The 18,354-nt window shown below is 47.0% G+C and overlaps 1 protein-coding gene across 6 annotated transcripts in view; it reads left to right on the top strand.

Moving 5' to 3' along the window:
* Positions 1-18,354, top strand: part of SETD5 (SET domain containing 5) — a 163,560-nt gene that overhangs the window by 104,656 nt on the left and 40,550 nt on the right. For 3 of the 6 annotated variants that reach the window (XR_005583051.1, XM_039482459.1, XM_039482458.1), the window contains exons 14-20: positions 3,657-3,920; positions 4,575-4,895; positions 5,229-5,471; positions 9,025-9,154; positions 12,134-12,372; positions 15,070-15,126; positions 17,253-17,723. Coding sequence is in view for 4 of the 6 variants with exons in the window: in XM_039482459.1 (XP_039338393.1) it covers positions 3,657-3,920; positions 4,575-4,895; positions 5,229-5,471; positions 9,025-9,154; positions 12,134-12,372; positions 15,070-15,126; positions 17,253-17,723 (1,725 nt within the window). In the remaining 2 variants the exon portion in view is untranslated. Of the gene's footprint in view, positions 1-3,656; positions 3,921-4,574; positions 4,896-5,228; positions 5,472-9,024; positions 9,155-9,649; positions 9,753-12,133; positions 12,373-15,069; positions 15,127-17,252; positions 17,724-18,354 lie in introns of those variants that run through there. The other 3 variants (XR_005583052.1, XM_039482461.1, XM_039482460.1) reach the window with 3 other exon arrangements.

Raw genomic sequence — 18,354 nt, 5'->3', positions numbered from 1 at the left:
AGGAAGGAAAGACCAGATGGATCAGCAAGGAAAGCTACCTCTTGGAAGTACCTATTAAGAAAGAAAAAAAGTGATCCAGGAAACTACAGGCCTGTTAGTTTGACCTCAATTGTATGCAAGGTCTTCGAACAAATTTTGAAGGAAACAGTAGTTAAGGACATAAAGTAATTGGGATAAATACAACATGGTTTTACAAAAGATAGATCATGCCAGACCAACCTGATCTCCTTCTTTGAGAAGATAACTGATCTTTTAAACAAAGGAAATGCAGTAGATTTAATTTACCTCGATTCAATAAGGCATTTGGTACAGTTTCACATGGGGAATTATTAAATTGGAGAAGATGGGAAATAATATGAGAATTGAAAGATGAATAAGGAACTGGTTAAAGGGGAGACTACAACGGGTCATACTGAAAGGTGAACTGTCAGGCTGGAGGAAGGTTACTGGTGGAGTTCCTCAGAGATCAGTCTTGGGACCTATCTTACTTAGCATTTTTATAAATAAACTTGGCACAAAAAGTGGGAATGTGCTAATAAAATTTGAGGATGACACAAAGTTGAGAGATACTACCAATGCAGAGGAAGACCATAGAAGATCTGGATGACCTTGAAAAGTGGAGTAATAGAAAAGGGATGAAATTGAATAGTGCAAAGTGCAAGGTCATTGACTATAACAGCGTTTAAAAGAGAACTGGTTAAATTCATGGTGGTTAAGTCCATAAATGGCTATTAGCCAGGATGGGTAAGGAATGGTGTCCCTAGCCTCTGTTTGTCAGAGGGTGGAGATGGATGGCAAGAGAGAGATCACTTGATCATTGCCTGTTAGGTTCACTCCCTCTGGGACACCTGGTATTGGCCACTGTTGGTAGACAGGATACTGGGCTAGATGGACCTTTGATCTGACCCAGTATGGCTGTTCTTATGTCCTTATGCATTTAGGGACTAATAACAAGAATTTGTTGCTATAAACTGGGGGCTTATCAGTTGGAAGTGACAGAAGAGGAGAAAGACCTGGGTATATTGGTTGATCACAGAATGACTATGAGCTGTCAATGTGATATGGCTGCAAAAAAAGGTTAATGTAGGCCTAGGATGCATCAGGCAAGGTATTTCCAGTAGAGACAGGGAAGTGTTAGTACCATTATACAAGGCACTGGTGAGACCTCACCTGGAATACTATATGAAATTCTGGTTTCCCATGTTTAACAAAGATTAATTCAAACTGGAACAGGTGCAGAGAAGAGCTACTAGGATCATCCAAAGAATAGAAAACCTGCCGTATGAGAGGAGATTCAAAGAGCTTGACTTCTTTAGCCTACCCCAAAAAAGGCTGAGGGGAGATATGATCGGTCTCTCTAAATACATCAGAGGGATAAATGCCAGGGATGGAGGGGAGTTTTCTAAGTTAAGCAGCACTGTGGACATTGGAACAAATGGATAGAAACTGGCCATCAACAAGTTTAGGCTTGAACTTAGATGAAGGTTTCTAACCATCAGAGGAGTGACGTTCTGGAACAGCCTTCCAAGGGGAGCAGTGGGGGCAAAAAATCTAACTGGCTTCAAGACTGAGCTTGATAAGTTTATGGAGGGGATGGTGTGATGGGACTGCCTACAACAGCATGTAGCCGATCTACAACTGCTAGCAGCAAATATCTCCAGTGGCCGGTGATGGAACACAAGATGGGGAGGGCCCTGAGTTACTACAGAGTGTCTGGCTGCTGGGTCTTGCCCACATGCTCAGGGTCTAACTGATTGTGATTTTGGGGTTCGGGAAGGAATTTTCTCCCAAGTCAGACTGGCAGAGACCTTGGATCGGGGGCTCACCTTCCTCTGCAGCATAGGGCACTGGTAACTTGCAGGTTTAAACTAGTGTCTCTGTAACTTGAAATCTTTAAATCATGGTTTGAGGACTTCAGTAACTCAGACAGAGGTTAAGGGTCTGTCACAGGAGTGGGTGGGTGAGTTTGTGTGGCCCGTAATGTGCAGGAGATCAAACTGGATGATCCTGATGGTCCTTTCTGGCCTTAAAGTCTATGAGTCTATAATTGGGGATTCTCTCCTGACAAGCAGTGACTGAAAAAGATTTGGGTGTCGTAGTGGATAGTCAACTGAACATGAGCTCCCAGTAAGAAGCTGTGGCCAAAAGAGCTAATGTGATCCTGGGATGCATAACCAGTGGATTCTCGAGTAGGAGTCGAGAGGTTATTTTACCTCTGTATTAGGCACTGGTGCGACTGCTGCTGGAATCCTGGATGTATAAATGGGAGAGAGTTCAGAGGAGAGCCATGAGAATGATTGATAAGTTCGAAAGCTTGTATCTGTCATCTACAGAAGTTGGTCCAATAAAAGGTATTACCTCACCCAACTTGTCTCTCTGAAGGATTAGAAAACATTCTGTATGGTGATAGACTCAGGGAGCTTAATCTATTTAGCTAAACAAAGTGAAGATTAAAGAGTGACTTAATTAGTCTGTAAGGACCAACATAGGGAACAGATATATGATGATGTTTTTTTCACTCTAGCAGAGACAGGTGTAACATGATCCAATGGCTGGACATTGAAGTTAGACAAAGTCAAATTTCCAAGAAGGTGTAAATTTTTAATTGTGAGAATACTTATCCATCGGAATAATTTACCAAGGGTTCTGATGGATTCTCCATCAGTGATTTTTTAAAATCAAAATTGGATGTTTTTCTAAAAGCTCTGCTGTAGGAATTACTCTGGGGAAGTTCTCTGGCCTGTGTTATGCAGGAAGTCAGACTAGATCAGTGGTGGGCAACCTACGGGCCGCATGCAGCCCATCAGGGTAATCTGATTGCGGGCCATGAGACATTTTGCTGACGTTGACCATCCACAGGCGCAGCTCCTAGTGACCGTGGTTTGCCATTCCCGGCCAATGGGAGTTGCGAGAAGTGGCAGGCCGCAGGGATGTGCTGGCCACTGCTTCCTGCAGCTCCCATTGGCCAGGAACAGTGAACCACGGCCACTGGGAGCTGTGGACGGTCAACGTCAATGAAATGTCTCACGGCCCACAATCAGATTACCCTGATGGGCCGCAGGTTGCCCACCACTGGACTAAATGATCACAATGGTCCTTCTGGCCTTAGTCTATGCATCAATGAACAGATGAGATTTACAGCATGCCCAGAAAATCAACAGATTCAGGGTATGTCGAACCAAGCAGGGTGGGAAGCAGTGAATTCAAAAGTTGAAGGCCCTTCATGAAGGATGCCCCATCAGCAACTCTCATATGCTAAGGTTTCTGCACTCAAATGCCTCACTGATACTAACTGAGGCAATAGTAAAATGTCTGACTTCTGTTGTTCATGTTGGAGGTGCGTGCTAGGTTGTTTGAGTTACTTAAAAGGTCCCCTCCTCTCCAAACAAGTCTGCCTGTTCTAATGCCAGGAGGCTGGTCCCTTACTGGTTTAAGTTGAGACAGTCTGATTCAAGCAGTCTCCTTTCATTATGAGGCATTCCAGTTCTCCATGAATCCATAATCCCCTCCCAGCCCTCTTCTGCACCATCACCTTTGTGGACCATATGCTGTCCAGGGCCTCTCCCCCACACTGTACTCCTGATCTCTTTCCTACCTCTTCCTGTCCTTTTGCTTGCCTGGTATTGCTGACCTGGACATATTCTTGTGTATGCTAGTCCCGGGAGGAGAGGAAGGTAGAAGCCATCATGCACATGTTTGAAAACTTGGAGAAGAGAAAGAGAAGACGAGAGCAGCCATCAGATCAGAGCAGCACAGATGCTGAATTCATCGTTAACCCTGAGACTTCTGAGTTGGAGGAGGTGAAAATGGAGACTCCTGAAACTGAAGACAGCAGTTCAGCTTTAAGTGGGGCTGCTCCAAGCACTCCTAACAGCAGCAGCAATGTTGGGGTGAACACACGGAGGTCCACACAGACAGTAGTAAGTTGGAGGTAGGGCTGTTGCGTAGCTTACACCAAGGCGAGTTCAACACATCCCCTTTGGTGCCTTGCAAGGGTTAATATCTAATGGCCAAGGGTCTGGATCTTTTAGTGCACTGATATGCTCTCCAGCTGGCTGCTGACACTGGAGCCATGGAGAAAGGTATTTGCTCCGTTTCAGTTAATAAGTCCATGCTGGATCTGAATTCCCATTGCCAACTGTCCGGTGGTGGTGGGGCTGTGGACAGATCATTGTCTGGGACTGAATCAGAGCTATCAGTGCTCAGGAATGGCAACAGTTACTTTCAGACAGGGGGTGAGTCTCATGCTGCTGCTTTCTGATATGTGTCTTGTTGAAGCCGAGACCACTCTTGAGTGTGCCAGTCGGTCCCTTTTCCAGACTCCAGAGTGGAGATGCAAAGGGGAGAAAAAGCAATAAAACTGAGGCACAAATGTGTCCAGCCCTTCAAGAGGATTCACAAAGCCATTCCCAGCCCTGCCCTCTCAGAGCCCAGCATCAATGGGGTCCAGTGTGACAAAGCTAGCTAGACAGTGCCAGATAGTAACTGTCATTCCTAACTCCCATGTGCAGAATAAAGGAGACGAGGGGAGAACCTTAGAAATTCTCAGACTGATGATGTGGTTTGCATTGTAGGATGCAATTCCAGAAAAGACCATCACTAAGCCAGCTCCAGCCAAACCCTCCAGGCCCCGACCCAAAAGCCGTTTTTCTCGATATCGGACCAGTTCAGCACAGAGATTGAGACGGCAGAAGCAGGCCATTTCCCAGCAGACCGAGTTCTCCCAGGCTGTCCCAGAGGAGGGAAGCAGCATCAGCACAGTAACTGCCACAGATGTCAGCAGCATAGAGGGTCCAGGAGAAAGTAGGCAGTTGATGGGGTCTGACCCAACTGTGATGCTGGCTGCAGGATCCCAGTCTAACCGAGCCACAGTAAAGTACCCCAAAACTAAAAAGGTAAGTGTCATGAGAGTCTTCATCAAACATGGGAGGGGGTGGGCTCTGCCAGGCCCCTGGGGAGAAGGTTGGGTCATGCAAAAGGAGTCTCTGGAAGACTTGCAGTGAATCTGATGCACAGTGCTAACAGTTCTTCTCCAGTGTGTTTCCTTCAGGACATTGCTGCTCTCTGTGATGAGATATATCAGGTGCCTCACCCCTGTGCATTTTCTGCAAAACATAACTGAGCTCTTGGTGTGGTGGCGTCTTGGGCAGTATGCCCTTACATACTCTGTTTTATTGCTTTCATTCTTTGCCTGCTCCTGCTGTATTCATAATTGCTCTCTTCTTCAGTATCTAGTTACAGAATGGCTGAATGACAAGGCAGAAAAGCAGGAATGCCCCATCGAGTGTCCTTTACGTATTACCACAGATCCCACTGTTTTGGCAACAACCCTCAACATGTTGCCAGGTCTTATCCACTCCCCACTGATTTGTACCACACCCAAACACTACATCCGCTTTGGCTCACCTTTCATCCCTGAGAGACGTCGAAGGCCTCTTCAGCTGGATGGGATATTCAGCTCCTGTAAAAAGGTATGTCTGCTCACTTCCTCTTCTGTCAGGGCTTCAATGCCCACCTTATATTATCATCAACACACGCTTGTAAAGGCTTGTCATGTCAAGCTTGTCGCTATGCAGTCACAATGAGTTAGCCCTGCCCAGCATATTTCTGCATACTCTAGCACAGTGTTTCTCAACAACTGGTCCATGGCAACCTCTTTGCCAGTCCCTGAGATTTCCCTGACACAGTTTAGAATGGCAGCAAGCCAGTCCCTGGAATCAAAAAGGTTGAGAAACACTGCTGTAGAGTAAGAGGTCAGTAGAGTTGAGAGTGAGCACATGGTGTGTTAGTGCATGTTCTCAGTCTCCTTGTGGACCATTCCCAGAGCTCACAGAAAAATAAAATAGCAACAAAGGAGGAGATTGGAGTCTGGGTCTGAATGTGCCAGAGTGCCCCTTGGAGTGGGTGTGCCAGGGCTGTACGGGAAGCAGAGAAAGAAACCTCTCCTCTCGTGTCTAGAGGCGTTGAGGAATTGCTCAGGAGAAGTTCAAGGGTTAGAGAGCCTGATGTGTTCAGCACCTGAGCAGAACTCTCCTGTCCCCTCTGAGATCCAGCGCACTAGAGCCTAGCAGGCAGCACCAGAGGAAAGGGAGAGGAATGGGCTCGTGCTCTTGCTGAGTTGGACTTGGAAGCAGCCAGCCTGTGGGTGAGATCTGGGCAGGGAGCCTGGTTAGTTCTCACTGCCTCCTTTGTGGAGTAAGGGGCCAGCCTAGCTGAAAGGCTGAGATCATCCTCTGAAACTCAGTCCCGCCTCTCCCAATGTGACGATGGGGACGGTGATGACTGAGCAGCTCCAGGGACAGTCACATGATGTGGGATTTTTCATCTTCCAATGTTGCTGCAGGTCCTAACCTGATACAGAGGTCAGTATTCTGTATGATGGATTCCACTGTTTTAATGAGACCGTAGGAACTGGATTTGGTCACAAGGAGTTCCTGAATCCACTACATGGATTAGTTGGTTGGACAGGATTGCAAGAGTGAATCCCTGTATTTCTTATGAGCTGGTCCTAGTCAGTGTAAGGAGTAATACAATTAGCCTTGAGGCCTCTGCTGTTTACAGTTCTACGGAGAGTGGTTCTGTCACTTCTGATTATGTATGTCAGGGTGGCCAACCACGGCTTGCAAGCTACATGCAGCTTTTACAGTTAAAGTGCGGCTCGCAGAGCCCCCTTATGTCCTTCTTCCCCCCCTCCCCCCAGCATTCTCCACCTACCAGACTGGTGTGGGGAGCTCGGAGCCTCTTCCTTGCAGTGGAGTAGGGGCTTCAGCCCCACAGGGCCACCTACCAGAGCTTGGGGCTTCAGCAGAAGCAGGGTTGAAGCCCCGGCAGGCACCTTCCACGGGGCTGAAGCCCTGAGCCTCAGCAGGTTTGCCCTGGCTCTTGAACTTCTGAAGATTGTTGTGTGTGTCTCAAAGGGTCAGTAAGTTTGGCCACCCCTGATATATGTGAACCTCTAACACTGTCATCCAACCATATTTGCTCTGTCCTTCTGCTCGGCTGAAATTTAGAATGAATCCAAGCAGATAAAATTAAGATATTGTGTTGTAAGCAGTGGTCTGGAGGAGTTTGATATTTGTTTGTAGAGTTGTTGTAGCCATGTTGGTTTCAGGATATGAGAGAGACAAGGTACGTGAAGTAATACCTTGTATTGGACCAACTTATGTTGGTGGAAGGGACAAGCTTTTGAGCTTCACTGAGCTCTTAGTCAGGTCTGTAGAAGGTAACCAGAGTGTCCAAGCTAAATACAAGGTGGGGCAGATTACTAAGCATAAGAGGTTCACACATGCTGTAGGAGACCACTTAAAAGGAGCCATAAAACCAGAGTTTTTAAGTTTTATGATTTTTGTGTCATTTTTGTTCCCAGCTTGAATGTAAGTGGTAAGTTCTTGTAGGGATCAGATGGGGCATTGTTACCTCTGAAATGTTTGGTAGCTGAGCTCTTCTCTGTCTAGATTCTGGCCTCACCATGCTGAGCCAAGCCTTTGTGGGCTCTGTGTTGTATTACTGCACTGCACTTCATTTAGGGATCCTCTTGAAAACTGTTTATAGGCTTTAGCTTTTACAGAAGGTGGTAGCATAACTGCTCAAAGGCCTTCTTATGTCAGAGATGCACTTCATGTGAGCTGCTATATCTGCTGATTGTCCAGCAAGCATGATTCAAGGCTTTTTAAATTGTTAAAAGTGAGCATGGAATGTGTACGTTTCACCATTTGGCTTGTCAAAGGAAAGATGCCCCTGTGGCTTGCTGATCTGGGAGTCTGCTAGATCTGGGTTCTTTTTCTAGTTTTTCCAGACTTGGTGAGTGACCTTAGTCAAGTCTTGTTCTGTGCCTCAGTTTACCCATCTGTAAAATAGGATTACACCCCTCAAAAGGGTGATATGAGGCATAGGTTGGTAAAGTGCTGAGAGATCTTCAGGAGGGACTATATAAACAAACATCAAATTAAATGCTAATGTGGTAAAAACTGCACTTCGTTGTCTGTTCCTGAAATGCTGACAAATCATTGGTGTTATCTTTAATTCAGGTGTTTCTCTCCCTTTCTTCTCGGGTTTAGTTTCACTGTCACTTTACTGTCACACCAATGTGGTCCTTAGCACTTCTTGGCTTCTCTCCCCAGCTTCTTACATTACTTCAAATAACTGGAATCAGTTGGAAGAGCTCTTGTGCTGTCAAAAGTCACTTGCTGCAGAATTTTGTGTTTCCACACAGCTGCATTGCAGCAGGTGGGGAAGCCAGTAAATTTGGCAGGTGAGGCGATGTAGATTGGCTCTTCTCCACGTATCCATGGGGAATCATCTTCTCTTACTCTATGCTCTCCCCTGCTATGATTTTTCATATATTTTCCCCCCACCACCACTGCTCAGTCTCCTGAGGAGGGTCCACTTTGATTTTTCTCCTCCTGGCTAGCCCCTGTTAAATTGTAGTTCACACACTATCAGGTTTGCATATTCATTGCTGCTCTTTGCCAGCAAACACACTTCTGGGAGAATTGCACTAAAGTCAACTTGTCACTTCCTCGCCCTATGTGGTAGAGTAGAAACTCTTCTTGGTTCTGATGCGTCTTCCAGAGCAAGCGGAGTGGGGATCAGAGTGCTTCCCCGCCTGTGCATGAAGCCGGGCTTTGTGCAGAAGGCATATTCTCTGGGCAAGTTCTGAATAGCCATACTTTCCTAAATTGCTTTAAAAACCTCTGCTTAGAGTTCCCTAGCTTCACACTCTCTGGGTTTGGGAAGTCTGTGCTCCAATGAGGTTGTACCCTTAGATTATTGATACAGATTTATTACCCTTAGCACCTGTCTCATCTAGAGCAGCAATTCAGAACCATTCATAGTCGTCTTTGGGCCCAGCTTTAACAATTCTACCATACCAATTTTTTTGCCTGGGAGCACGATACAGTTGATGCAGAGCACTACAAGCATTTGCCCTGCTCTACAAATGTTTAGGAGTTCTTGAGTACACCTGCACATGTACATGTAAAGCACTGGGGGACTGCATGTTGATGTAGTCTAGTTCTGTTGCAGCGCTGGATGAAACAAGCCCTGGAAGAAGGGATGACTCAGACCTCATCTACTCCACAAGAGAACAGAACCCAATGTCTATACCAAAGTAATGAGAGCAGCAGCTCTTCTAGCATCTGCAAGGACAATGCAGGTATGTATCCAAAACCCTCAAATGTGGTGCTGGGATGACTGGTGAATGCATTTATAGGAGGCTATGGGCCATTAAAGGGCATTGACGCACAGGATGAGACAAAGGCTTTGCAAACATGCATTGTTGCATGTTGGTACAGGTTTGTGGCAGGTGGGGATATAGCTTTATCACCCAGCCCAATTTCCACAGGCTCATCCTAGCTTGAGGCATCCCAACTCCTTTGCTGTGACAGTGTGGTGATACTGCATCTCTCAGCACTCTCACCAGAGTTTTATGATACAAAGTTTGTCCTGCAGGACAAAGGTAAACAGTGTCATACTGTCATGTGTGACAGCTGGCTATTTTAATGTATGCTGAGAGAATTAACAAGGGTCAGCAGGTACGTAGGTAATAGGCACAGGCTTAAAAAACAGCTACTCAAAAACATTGGCATTTAATCTGTGAGAAAAGCAGTAGTCGAGTTGTCAAATAGTTAATTTGCATCTGTCTTTACAGAGGAAGAGGGTGGAGATCTGCCCAAGTCAGGGATCAGTTTTCCAAGGACGACAGACGAGGAGCTAGACAGTGTACAGATAACAACAGAATTGGTTATTAAAAGGTTAGATGCACTTAAAGTGAACAAAACACTAGGTCTGGATACTATGCATCCCTGAGCAAAACCTGAAGAAAGTGAGCAAAGAAACTAGAGAACTTCTAAAAGACACTTTTAAAAACAGAGAGAATTTAGGATAGGTTCCTGAGGTCTGGAAAGGGGCAAACAGCATCACTTTACAAAGGTCATGACACCAGGAAACAGAGAGCATCTTGTTTCTAGGGTTTCCCTGATTGATCATATCATAAAAGGACCTATAAAGGACAGTTAGCCCAGTTGGCAGAGCTGGCTTTGCTGGGGTGATTCAGGCAGCAAAGCAGCGTGTGTGCGTAACAGGGGGGGGAGAGGGTCTCACTGCAGAGAAAGGAAACAGAGAGCAGAGAGAGAGACTGTGGTCTAAACAACGGACAGGATTTGACATCCCAGACAATGGCAAGGCCAAGCAAGGAGTAGGAGGAGAGGAGAGACAGAGAAAGAAAAGTGAAAGGAGAGGAGCAGAAAGGGCTGGGGTTGAGGGACTCACAGCTCCACAGAATGCTGAGAGAGAGCATTTCAGGGTGGTTCTAGGATCTCTACCCATCATGATCATGGAACTGAATGTGAATGGATTGAAAATCTCTCTCTCTCACTCTGCAGGCCAGACTGGGGGGGCACATATAATAACAAGGACACAGGGAGGATGCAGGGAGGGATGCCAGGGTTTGGAGGGACAGCACAGCAGTGGGGAAGTGCAGAAATATGGTGTAAAGTAAAATCAAGGATGAAGCAAGGACTGAGTCTAGGAATGGAGAACTGACACCACCCCACACCCCACACAGAGAGCTTGAAGGTCAAGATGATTGTGAGGAAGCAGCAAACCTGGCAGCCTGGTAAAAAAGGCAAATGAAATACTAGGCATAAAAGCAGAATCCCAGACGAGGTGCTGCTGTTAGTCCCTGTCTGTGAGCGCTGGCTACCATCTGACAGGAAGGCGATTACTGCACTATGGGGATCCTGGGTCTGAAGAAAGGATGAGTCAAATTTCTTCTGCTTAGAACAGAGGAGACTTGCCTCATTGGGGGCCTTTAGAGCTGAGAAAGAGGTCAAAATTCATTCAGAAACAGTAGGGGCCAAGACCTAGCAGTGAGGATGCTAGGGATAAACAGGTCAGGAAAAGTATGTGGGGAAAGATGCCAGGGAAGGCAGCTGCAGCACGGAGGAGTTCCAGAGGGGTCCAGGTAAACTAAAGCTCAGTAGTTGGAGGGAGTCCGGCTGGGAGTGAGGAAGCAATTTGGGCTAGGCACACTGATGTGGAAGGGGGATAATGGTATTGAGGCAACTGGAACCCTACCCTTGCTCCCTGCACAGAGGAGCTGGGGGCACTGTGTGATAACACTGTCCCTGGTCCCCAACCTTTTTGGCTGGTGGGCACATTTCGGCGGCGACGCCTCTCGATGACATCGCTTGCCGTCGACAAGTGACGTCATCGAGAGGCGTCCCCGCCGAAATTCAGGAGTGACACCTCTCAGTGATGTCACTTGTCAACGGCAAGCGACGTCAATGAGAGGCATCTCCGCCGAAATTCGGGGGCGACGCCTCTCTGTGACATCACTTGGCGACAAGCAGCAGCATCAACAGGCGTCCCCGCCAAAATGCCGCTGCGGCATTTCGGCAGGTGCTCTCCCGGGGCCCAGGACACACTGCGTTGGGGACCCCTGCACTACATGGTAGTGATCTGGAAATGTCGCATTGTTTTTTTTCTCTGTAGTGTACGGCTCAGATTTCCTGCCTTGGCAAATTATTTTCTGTATCTCAAAATAGGTTGTGCTCTTCACAGAAAACCAGGCGGAGGCTAGCCATTGCCCCAGAGAGCTTACAAGTAATTGAAAAGTGTGGTGCAGTGCATTTAGAAGGGTAGGGCTGAGGCAAGGGTTCCTCTTTGTGGGAATGATCCTTTCCGGGGGGGTTGTGTTTATGCAAACTCTAGAGACATTGTGGAGCTCAGCTGGTGAGAATTGTGCTGTGCTGTGGTTTATCCACAGCAGTCATAGAGTGAATTCATCTTGTTTTTGTCACCTCTTTGTGCCAAGCCATGTAATATCTCTCTCTCTCGCCTTCTGTTTCAGTCCTGTCCTGACACCACTCCCTGCACCTGGCCATGTTGTTTCCCACATGTCATTTATTGTAACTTAGTTGTTTTGTTACCTTTGTTACATGTCTCCACATTCCTTTGGGATGAGAAGGATTTTAATTGCATTTGGGAGCTCCTCATTTTTTAGGGGCCTTTAATGGGATGCAGTTAGGGGCTGAGCATTCATGGGGCTCTGGCTGGGAGGGGGACTGTTCATGGTTTGGTATTAATAATGGTGCATCATGATTCTCAGTTCAGTTGTGTTCATGTTTCACAGACTTGCTGAGCCCCCTGAAGAAGTGGAAATCTCGCTACCTGATGGAGCAGAATGTTACCAAGTTACTGAGGCCACTATCTCCAGTCACACCTCCACCTCCTGGCTCAATGAGCCCACAACTCACCACGCCCTGCTCATCTCTGCCAGGAGAGGAGGAAAGTCGCAATGGTTATGGCATGATGTTCTCACCAATTCCCTCTCTGGCTGCTAGTCGCTGCAATACTCCACTACAGTTTGAGGTAAATTGGGATAGAGGTCTGGGGGCTCCAAAAGGGGAGAGACTAGAAGAGGTGCATTGGGTGCAGTCTACTTTCAGACACATGGCTAGGTTCCTGAGCAAGACCCCAAGTGTCCCACACAGGGGCAGCTATTACTTCTCTCCTCTGTGGCACCCTTGGCTGTAGCAACTCTCTCGCTCCCCAAGGCCATCAGAGATCTGGTAGCTTCTGCTCCCTCAGTTACATGTCATACTTCACTGCAGTGCAGCAACCCTCTTGCTCTCCAGGGGTATCAGTCAGCATAGCCTGCATTCCCTTTCCTGCTGTACACAACACAAAAGCTCACTTTTGCTTGCACCCCTCCCCCTGCTGCAGCACAGCAATCCCCTTGCCTACTGAGACAGCACATTCCCCCATGCCCTTTCTCTCATAGTGCAGCAAACCCCAAGCTCTCAAGCTTGTCAGACATACCACAGCAGCCCTGCTCCCTTTCTCTTATGCAGCAGCCCCCAAGGCCTCGGGGGACATCAGACATTTCAGATCCCAGCATTGCAAGGGCTTACAGCTCCCTCCACCCAGTGTTTAATGTCCCAGGTGGTGTACTGATTCTCGTTGTGCTCCCATTATATGCATTTGCCTTTGATTTTGTGGTAGCCTCTATCTGCAGGAGTTTAGGAAGCATTTAAAGAGCTTGGCGGGTGTTTTTCCCTGCTCAGCGCTATCTGAGGGGGACTTGCCAGTGCCTCCTCCCTCTTGCCATGTTCCATCTCAGTGGCTACGATTGGCAGGAAGGGCCAGGTGGTTTGCAGTTCTCTTTTTATTTTCCATTATTGCTCATTCTCATTGGAAAGTGGAACTCTCCAAACCTGCTGCTGCCATCACACTACCATTTAGACCCAGGTGGGAACAGTCCAGTAAATGACAGCCTGGCCACTGGCTTGAGAGAATCCTGCAGAGATCCCTCCTCTGCTCTGCAGCATTGCAGAGTCCTTTGCCGATGGGGTCTGTTAGCTTGGTGCTTTCGCTTTTACTTTGAGAGCTCTTTGCTGAAAGCTGTTGTAGAGGGAGACTTGTCAAGGCTAGTGGAGAAGATTGTTTAGTATTGAGGAGTAGGAGGAAGGACTGATTCAGGTATACAGCTTGAGCTGGCAATTATCCTTGGGCTCTGCACTGGTACAAGTTGAATGTATGAGGGTCAGTGGCACCATGAATCTCAATAGTCTAGCTACAAACCTCAGTCCTATGTAAAATAGCGTTAGTTGCTCCTGCTGCTGTGTATGACAGAGAAGAAACTTAGAGCCTACTGGGCTCTGTCTCCCACTTGCTCTTGCTGCCTCTATTTCCCTCTAGGGAACAAACCGAACAACTTGGTAGACCATCGGCTTCCGTGTTCAAGCTTTATATTTCACTAAATGCAGCTCATTTGTAACATTTCCATTTTAGTGTCTTGTCGGTTTCATTTAGTTACCACCAGTCTAACTCAAGAGAATGCATCTCACCATGTATATACACTGTACACTTCAGTCCTATGACCATGGCCCTGGGAGAAGAGAACAGGGGGGAGGGTCTTTTATCTGGTTACTAATAGGACAGGCTCCTCGATTAGAGAACTGAAAATGACCAGACAGTGGGTTGATGGGGAATTTGGAGCCTCTTTAAAGCTTGATGTTAACCAGATTTTAGATGGTTCTGAGTGCCACTTTTGAGATGCTCCATACTGAATTAATCTGCTGCATCTGCTCTTCTGAGGAGCTTGTCCCACAAACTCCTGAAGCCTCTAGCAGGTCAGGCCCTTACGGACCAAGGCTTTAGAGCTAATTCAAGACCAAATGAGGTTGGGACCTCAATTTGGATTTGCTTGGGCCAATCAACATTTGTAGCAGAGACTTGGAGCATAGTATCCTTCATCTGCTTTATCCCTATGGAATCTGCCCATCCAAAGTCTCCCCAGTTGTCTGAGAAGGTTCTGAAAGTCCTTATCACTTTGGGTTTTTGTATGTACTCCTATCCAGCAGGATCCAGTCAACCACACCCCCGTCACTGGTAGTACCCTACCTCTGGAAGAGCTTCCCTCTTTCTGACTCTCTGATGGGGATGTTCTCTAACACCAAGTGAAGGTGGAGAGGCTTCTGCATACCATTGCATATGGGTGGATTGCTCTCCCTTGCACTGTATCTAGCTGTGACCTCTGTAGCTCCCTCAATCAGTTTATACCCATTCCTTTGATAGTACCTAAGAGGAAATGCATGGTGAATTGAAGGAGCCATTTTATTTTCCCCTTGTTTGAAGTCTAATACTAACTACAGCATTTGGGGAATTTTCCTTAGGCAAAGCCAGGCTTTCCACTCCAGCCTTTCCCATGTCATTGGCCTAAATGCCATACATGGATTTCTCTATATTTCCTGGTGTAAACTCTTTAGCTAGCAGCATCAGAAATATAAAGAAATAAATACTTCTGGCTAACATTTCTTCTGTTCTCTGGTTTGGATACTAAGTTGTGGCATGGAACACAATAACCCAGTCCTGTCTTTGTGCTTCCAGGAGGCTTTAGAAACTATTTAACTCATTGAGTCCCCCTCTAATCACTGAGGCGAATTCCTGGGGGTAGTCTCTGTTTAGAATAGCTGTGGCTAACCTCTGTGCTTGTTTTTACTTTATTTTATTTTGCTTCTTGACTTTTTAAGTAGATGAATAACAAGATGCTTTTCCCTCCTCTAGAACGTATCCTCCCCTGAGAGTTCCCCTGCGCATAGGCCCGAGTCCCTGTCACCCGAGGTAGTTATCACACCATCTCAATTGCACTCTGAGGCTGTGTATGTGTGTGTGCATGTGTGTACCAGAGGTTCTGGAGGGTGGGGTGGAGTGAGAGTGAGGAGACTGCAGAGGAGAGTGAGAGAATGGGAACGGAGAGGGAGGTGGGGCACCAGTCACAGTAAGAATGCAGAGAGACTGCAGGATTGTCAAGGGAGACTAAAGAAAATAAAGTGGATTTATTTGGAAAGCGGATGTATTAATAATACTGCAGATGCTGATGGGAAATGGAGGCAAAGTGTGAAGAACCAATGTCTTGGTTATTGAGGTGAAAGGAAAAAGGTCTGGGGATCCTGGAATTGTAATGATTGGCATCAATTTCAGCTCAATAGAAGTGGTTTATATGGTGTTTACTTCTTGTAGCAGTAAAGGGGCAATTTCGATTGAGGGAGGAATGGGAGAGCCTTGTCCCTGTTTCAACTGAGGGATGTTGGAGCAATGAGAACTCTGTCCAGAACCTTCAGCATCTTCATCACTCATTGGTTTTGATCAGCTTCTTGGGACAAGGTCATGTACTTGACCTGCTGTGTTCAGACAGAATCATCACCTCAGTGCAGCCTAAGTCCATCAAGCAAGTACCAGGGGAAAAGTCCAGATAACTGCAAAGCTGGTCTAAAAAATGTGAAGAAGTGAAACAGTCATGATTCCATTCCTGGGAACAGAGCTGTAATATAGCAGAGGGGATGCCCTTATTGATGGAGGTACTATCATACAGTGAAAGGAATGCAGTTGGTACTCATTGCCCAGTGTTCCAGGAGACTGTAACGTGGAGGGGGTGCAGCCATGACTCAGTGCAGGAGGTTCCTGGGAGCTGCAATATAGCAGAGGAGATGCGTTGTGATGTAGCAGAAAGGACACAGCCATGCTTTGGCTCCTTAGCACTGTAATAAGAAAAGGGGGTGTACTCCTGTTTCAGTCCTGGAGGTTCCTGGAGGCTGTAATTTAAAGAGAGGATGTATTTGTGTCTTGGTTCTGGATGTTCCTAGGTGCTGTAAATATAGCAAAGGAGTTGTGGATGTGTCTCAGTGCCAGAGGCTCCTATGGATGCGATGTGTCAAAGGGGACACAGTTGTGTTCATTGTCTGAGATTCCCTGAGCTGTAATATAGTGAAAGGCGGATATTGTCTTGGTACTGGAGGTTTTCAGGTGCTATCTTGTAAAAGAAGGAATGAAAGTGTGTCAGTGCCCAGAGTTCCCAGGTACTGTGATAGAACAGAGGATGGCAGTTGTGTCTCACTACTGTAAGATGTTGAATTATAGTGCAGATGAAATGAATCTGTTTGTACCAGCGGTTCCCAGGTCTTGTGATCAAAGTGATGGCACATGGCTTGGGGTTCCTGAGCAATGTACTGTCATAGTAGAGAGAAGTTTTCATTACTGGGTATTCGGATAATCAAGAAGTTGACTGATAAGACAGCCAGTGAGCAGTGAATGTCCGTGAACTATTCTTCACGTTTAGTGGACGGGTAGTTTAATACCATGTGTTAATGTTGCATGGGGCCGGCTGAAGACATCAGTTCTTTTTCAGCGAGCACCTAGGCTTGAGCACTAGGGTCAAGGCTACCCAGCTGGAAGGGAAAAGGCCCAGCAGACTGAACAGCCATGTTTGGATTATTCTGTAATGCTCAATTCCGAGCCATTTTCTATGTAGGCTGTGTACATGGGATTATTTAAAAAAAAACAAAAAACGCAGCTGACTTAGGCTTGTGGGACTCATGCTCCGGGGCTGAAAAATTGCTGTGTAGACACTCGGGCTGGAGCACCTCCACCTTTGCAGGAACCCAGGGCTCAGACTCCAGCCCGAGCTCGAACATCTACACCGCAGTTTTTAGCCCTGCAGCCCAAGTCAGCTGACCTGGGCCAGCCGCAGCTGTGCCGTGGGGATTCGATCCCCATGTTAGATGAACCTTAAAAGGCTTCAGAGCAGTGCAAGAAAGGACCCGGGGGGATCAAGAGAGGAGCTGGAAAGGAGTGAGTTGTCTTTGGAGCAAGTGTTTCCTGACTTTAAAAGTTTCTCTCCCCACCTGTGTCTACCCCTTCTCCTGATTTCCCCTCCCTCTCCTACCCCATGTCTTTGTTGGATTTTCTAGCTCTGCCTTCGAACGGACCTGGATTTGGCAAAAGTGGGCTACCTGGATTCCAGTGCTAACACCTGTCCAGAGAGGCCATCGCTGCTGAGCTCGGGCCACTCTGATCTGGCTCCACAGTCCTCCATTCACTTCACTTCTGAGACCAACTTCCCAGGAAAGAGTGGAGAGGCACCGCTGCTGCTAAGAAGCTCCGATCAGGCTTTTCGGACAGAGTTTAATTTAATGTATGCCTTCTCCCCTTTGAACGCTATGCCCCGTGTAGATGGATTGTTGCGGGCTTCCCCTCAGGTGGGAGACAGGAAGCCCCTGAGTTCAGAAGGGGGATGTTGCAGTTCTCCTGCAGATGGATACTTCAGCAGACATGAGCCGGGGCTTCTTAAAGAGACATTGCATGGATCCATGTCTCCTGGTGGTGAGAGGGTTTGTGAAGGAGTAAAATCTGCTCCCCAAAATCCACCACAAAGGAAAAAGGCAAGTATTCCCTGCTAAAGAAATCACAGATGACACTAAATTGAGAGGAGTGGTAAATACTAGTGAGGGGAGGAATAACTCAAAGGATCTAGAGCAGGGGTTCTCAAACTGGGGGTCGGGACCCCTCAGAGAGTCACAAGGTTATTACTGGGGGTCGCAAGCTGTCAGCCTCCACTCCAAACCCCACTTTGCCTCCAGCATTTATAATGGTGTTTGTTTTTAATTTATAAGGGGGGGGTTGCACTCAGAGGCTTGCTATGTGAAAGGGGTCACCAGTACAAACGTTTGAGAACCACTGATCTAGAGAGAGTAGAATCATGGGCAGAAATAGCTAAAATGAGATACAACTTGGAAAAATGAAGCTAATACGTCTGGGGGAAAATAATCCAAAGTCCCGTGCTGACTGGGTGTGAAAAAAGACTGAGGCAGAGACCTGGGGAAAGGAGGCAGCAAGTTGGGCAAGATTTTGAAATGAGGTATGGCAGCAGAAGGGCCAATGAGAAGTATGTCCAGGAGCAGGGAGAGAAGAGTGCTGCAGTTTCACCTTGGTGAAATAGGAATAGCTTGGCTAGGTGACGATTAAGCTGGGCTGTCACACTAGCTTCCTACAGCAAATCTTATAGAAAAACAT

The sequence above is a fragment of the Mauremys reevesii genome, linkage group 7 (genome assembly GCF_016161935.1).
Source record: "Mauremys reevesii isolate NIE-2019 linkage group 7, ASM1616193v1, whole genome shotgun sequence".
NCBI classification, from domain to species: Eukaryota; Metazoa; Chordata; order Testudines; family Geoemydidae; genus Mauremys; species Mauremys reevesii.
Note: the sequence above shows the minus strand (reverse complement) of the source record. Positions and strands in the feature narration are given on the sequence as shown.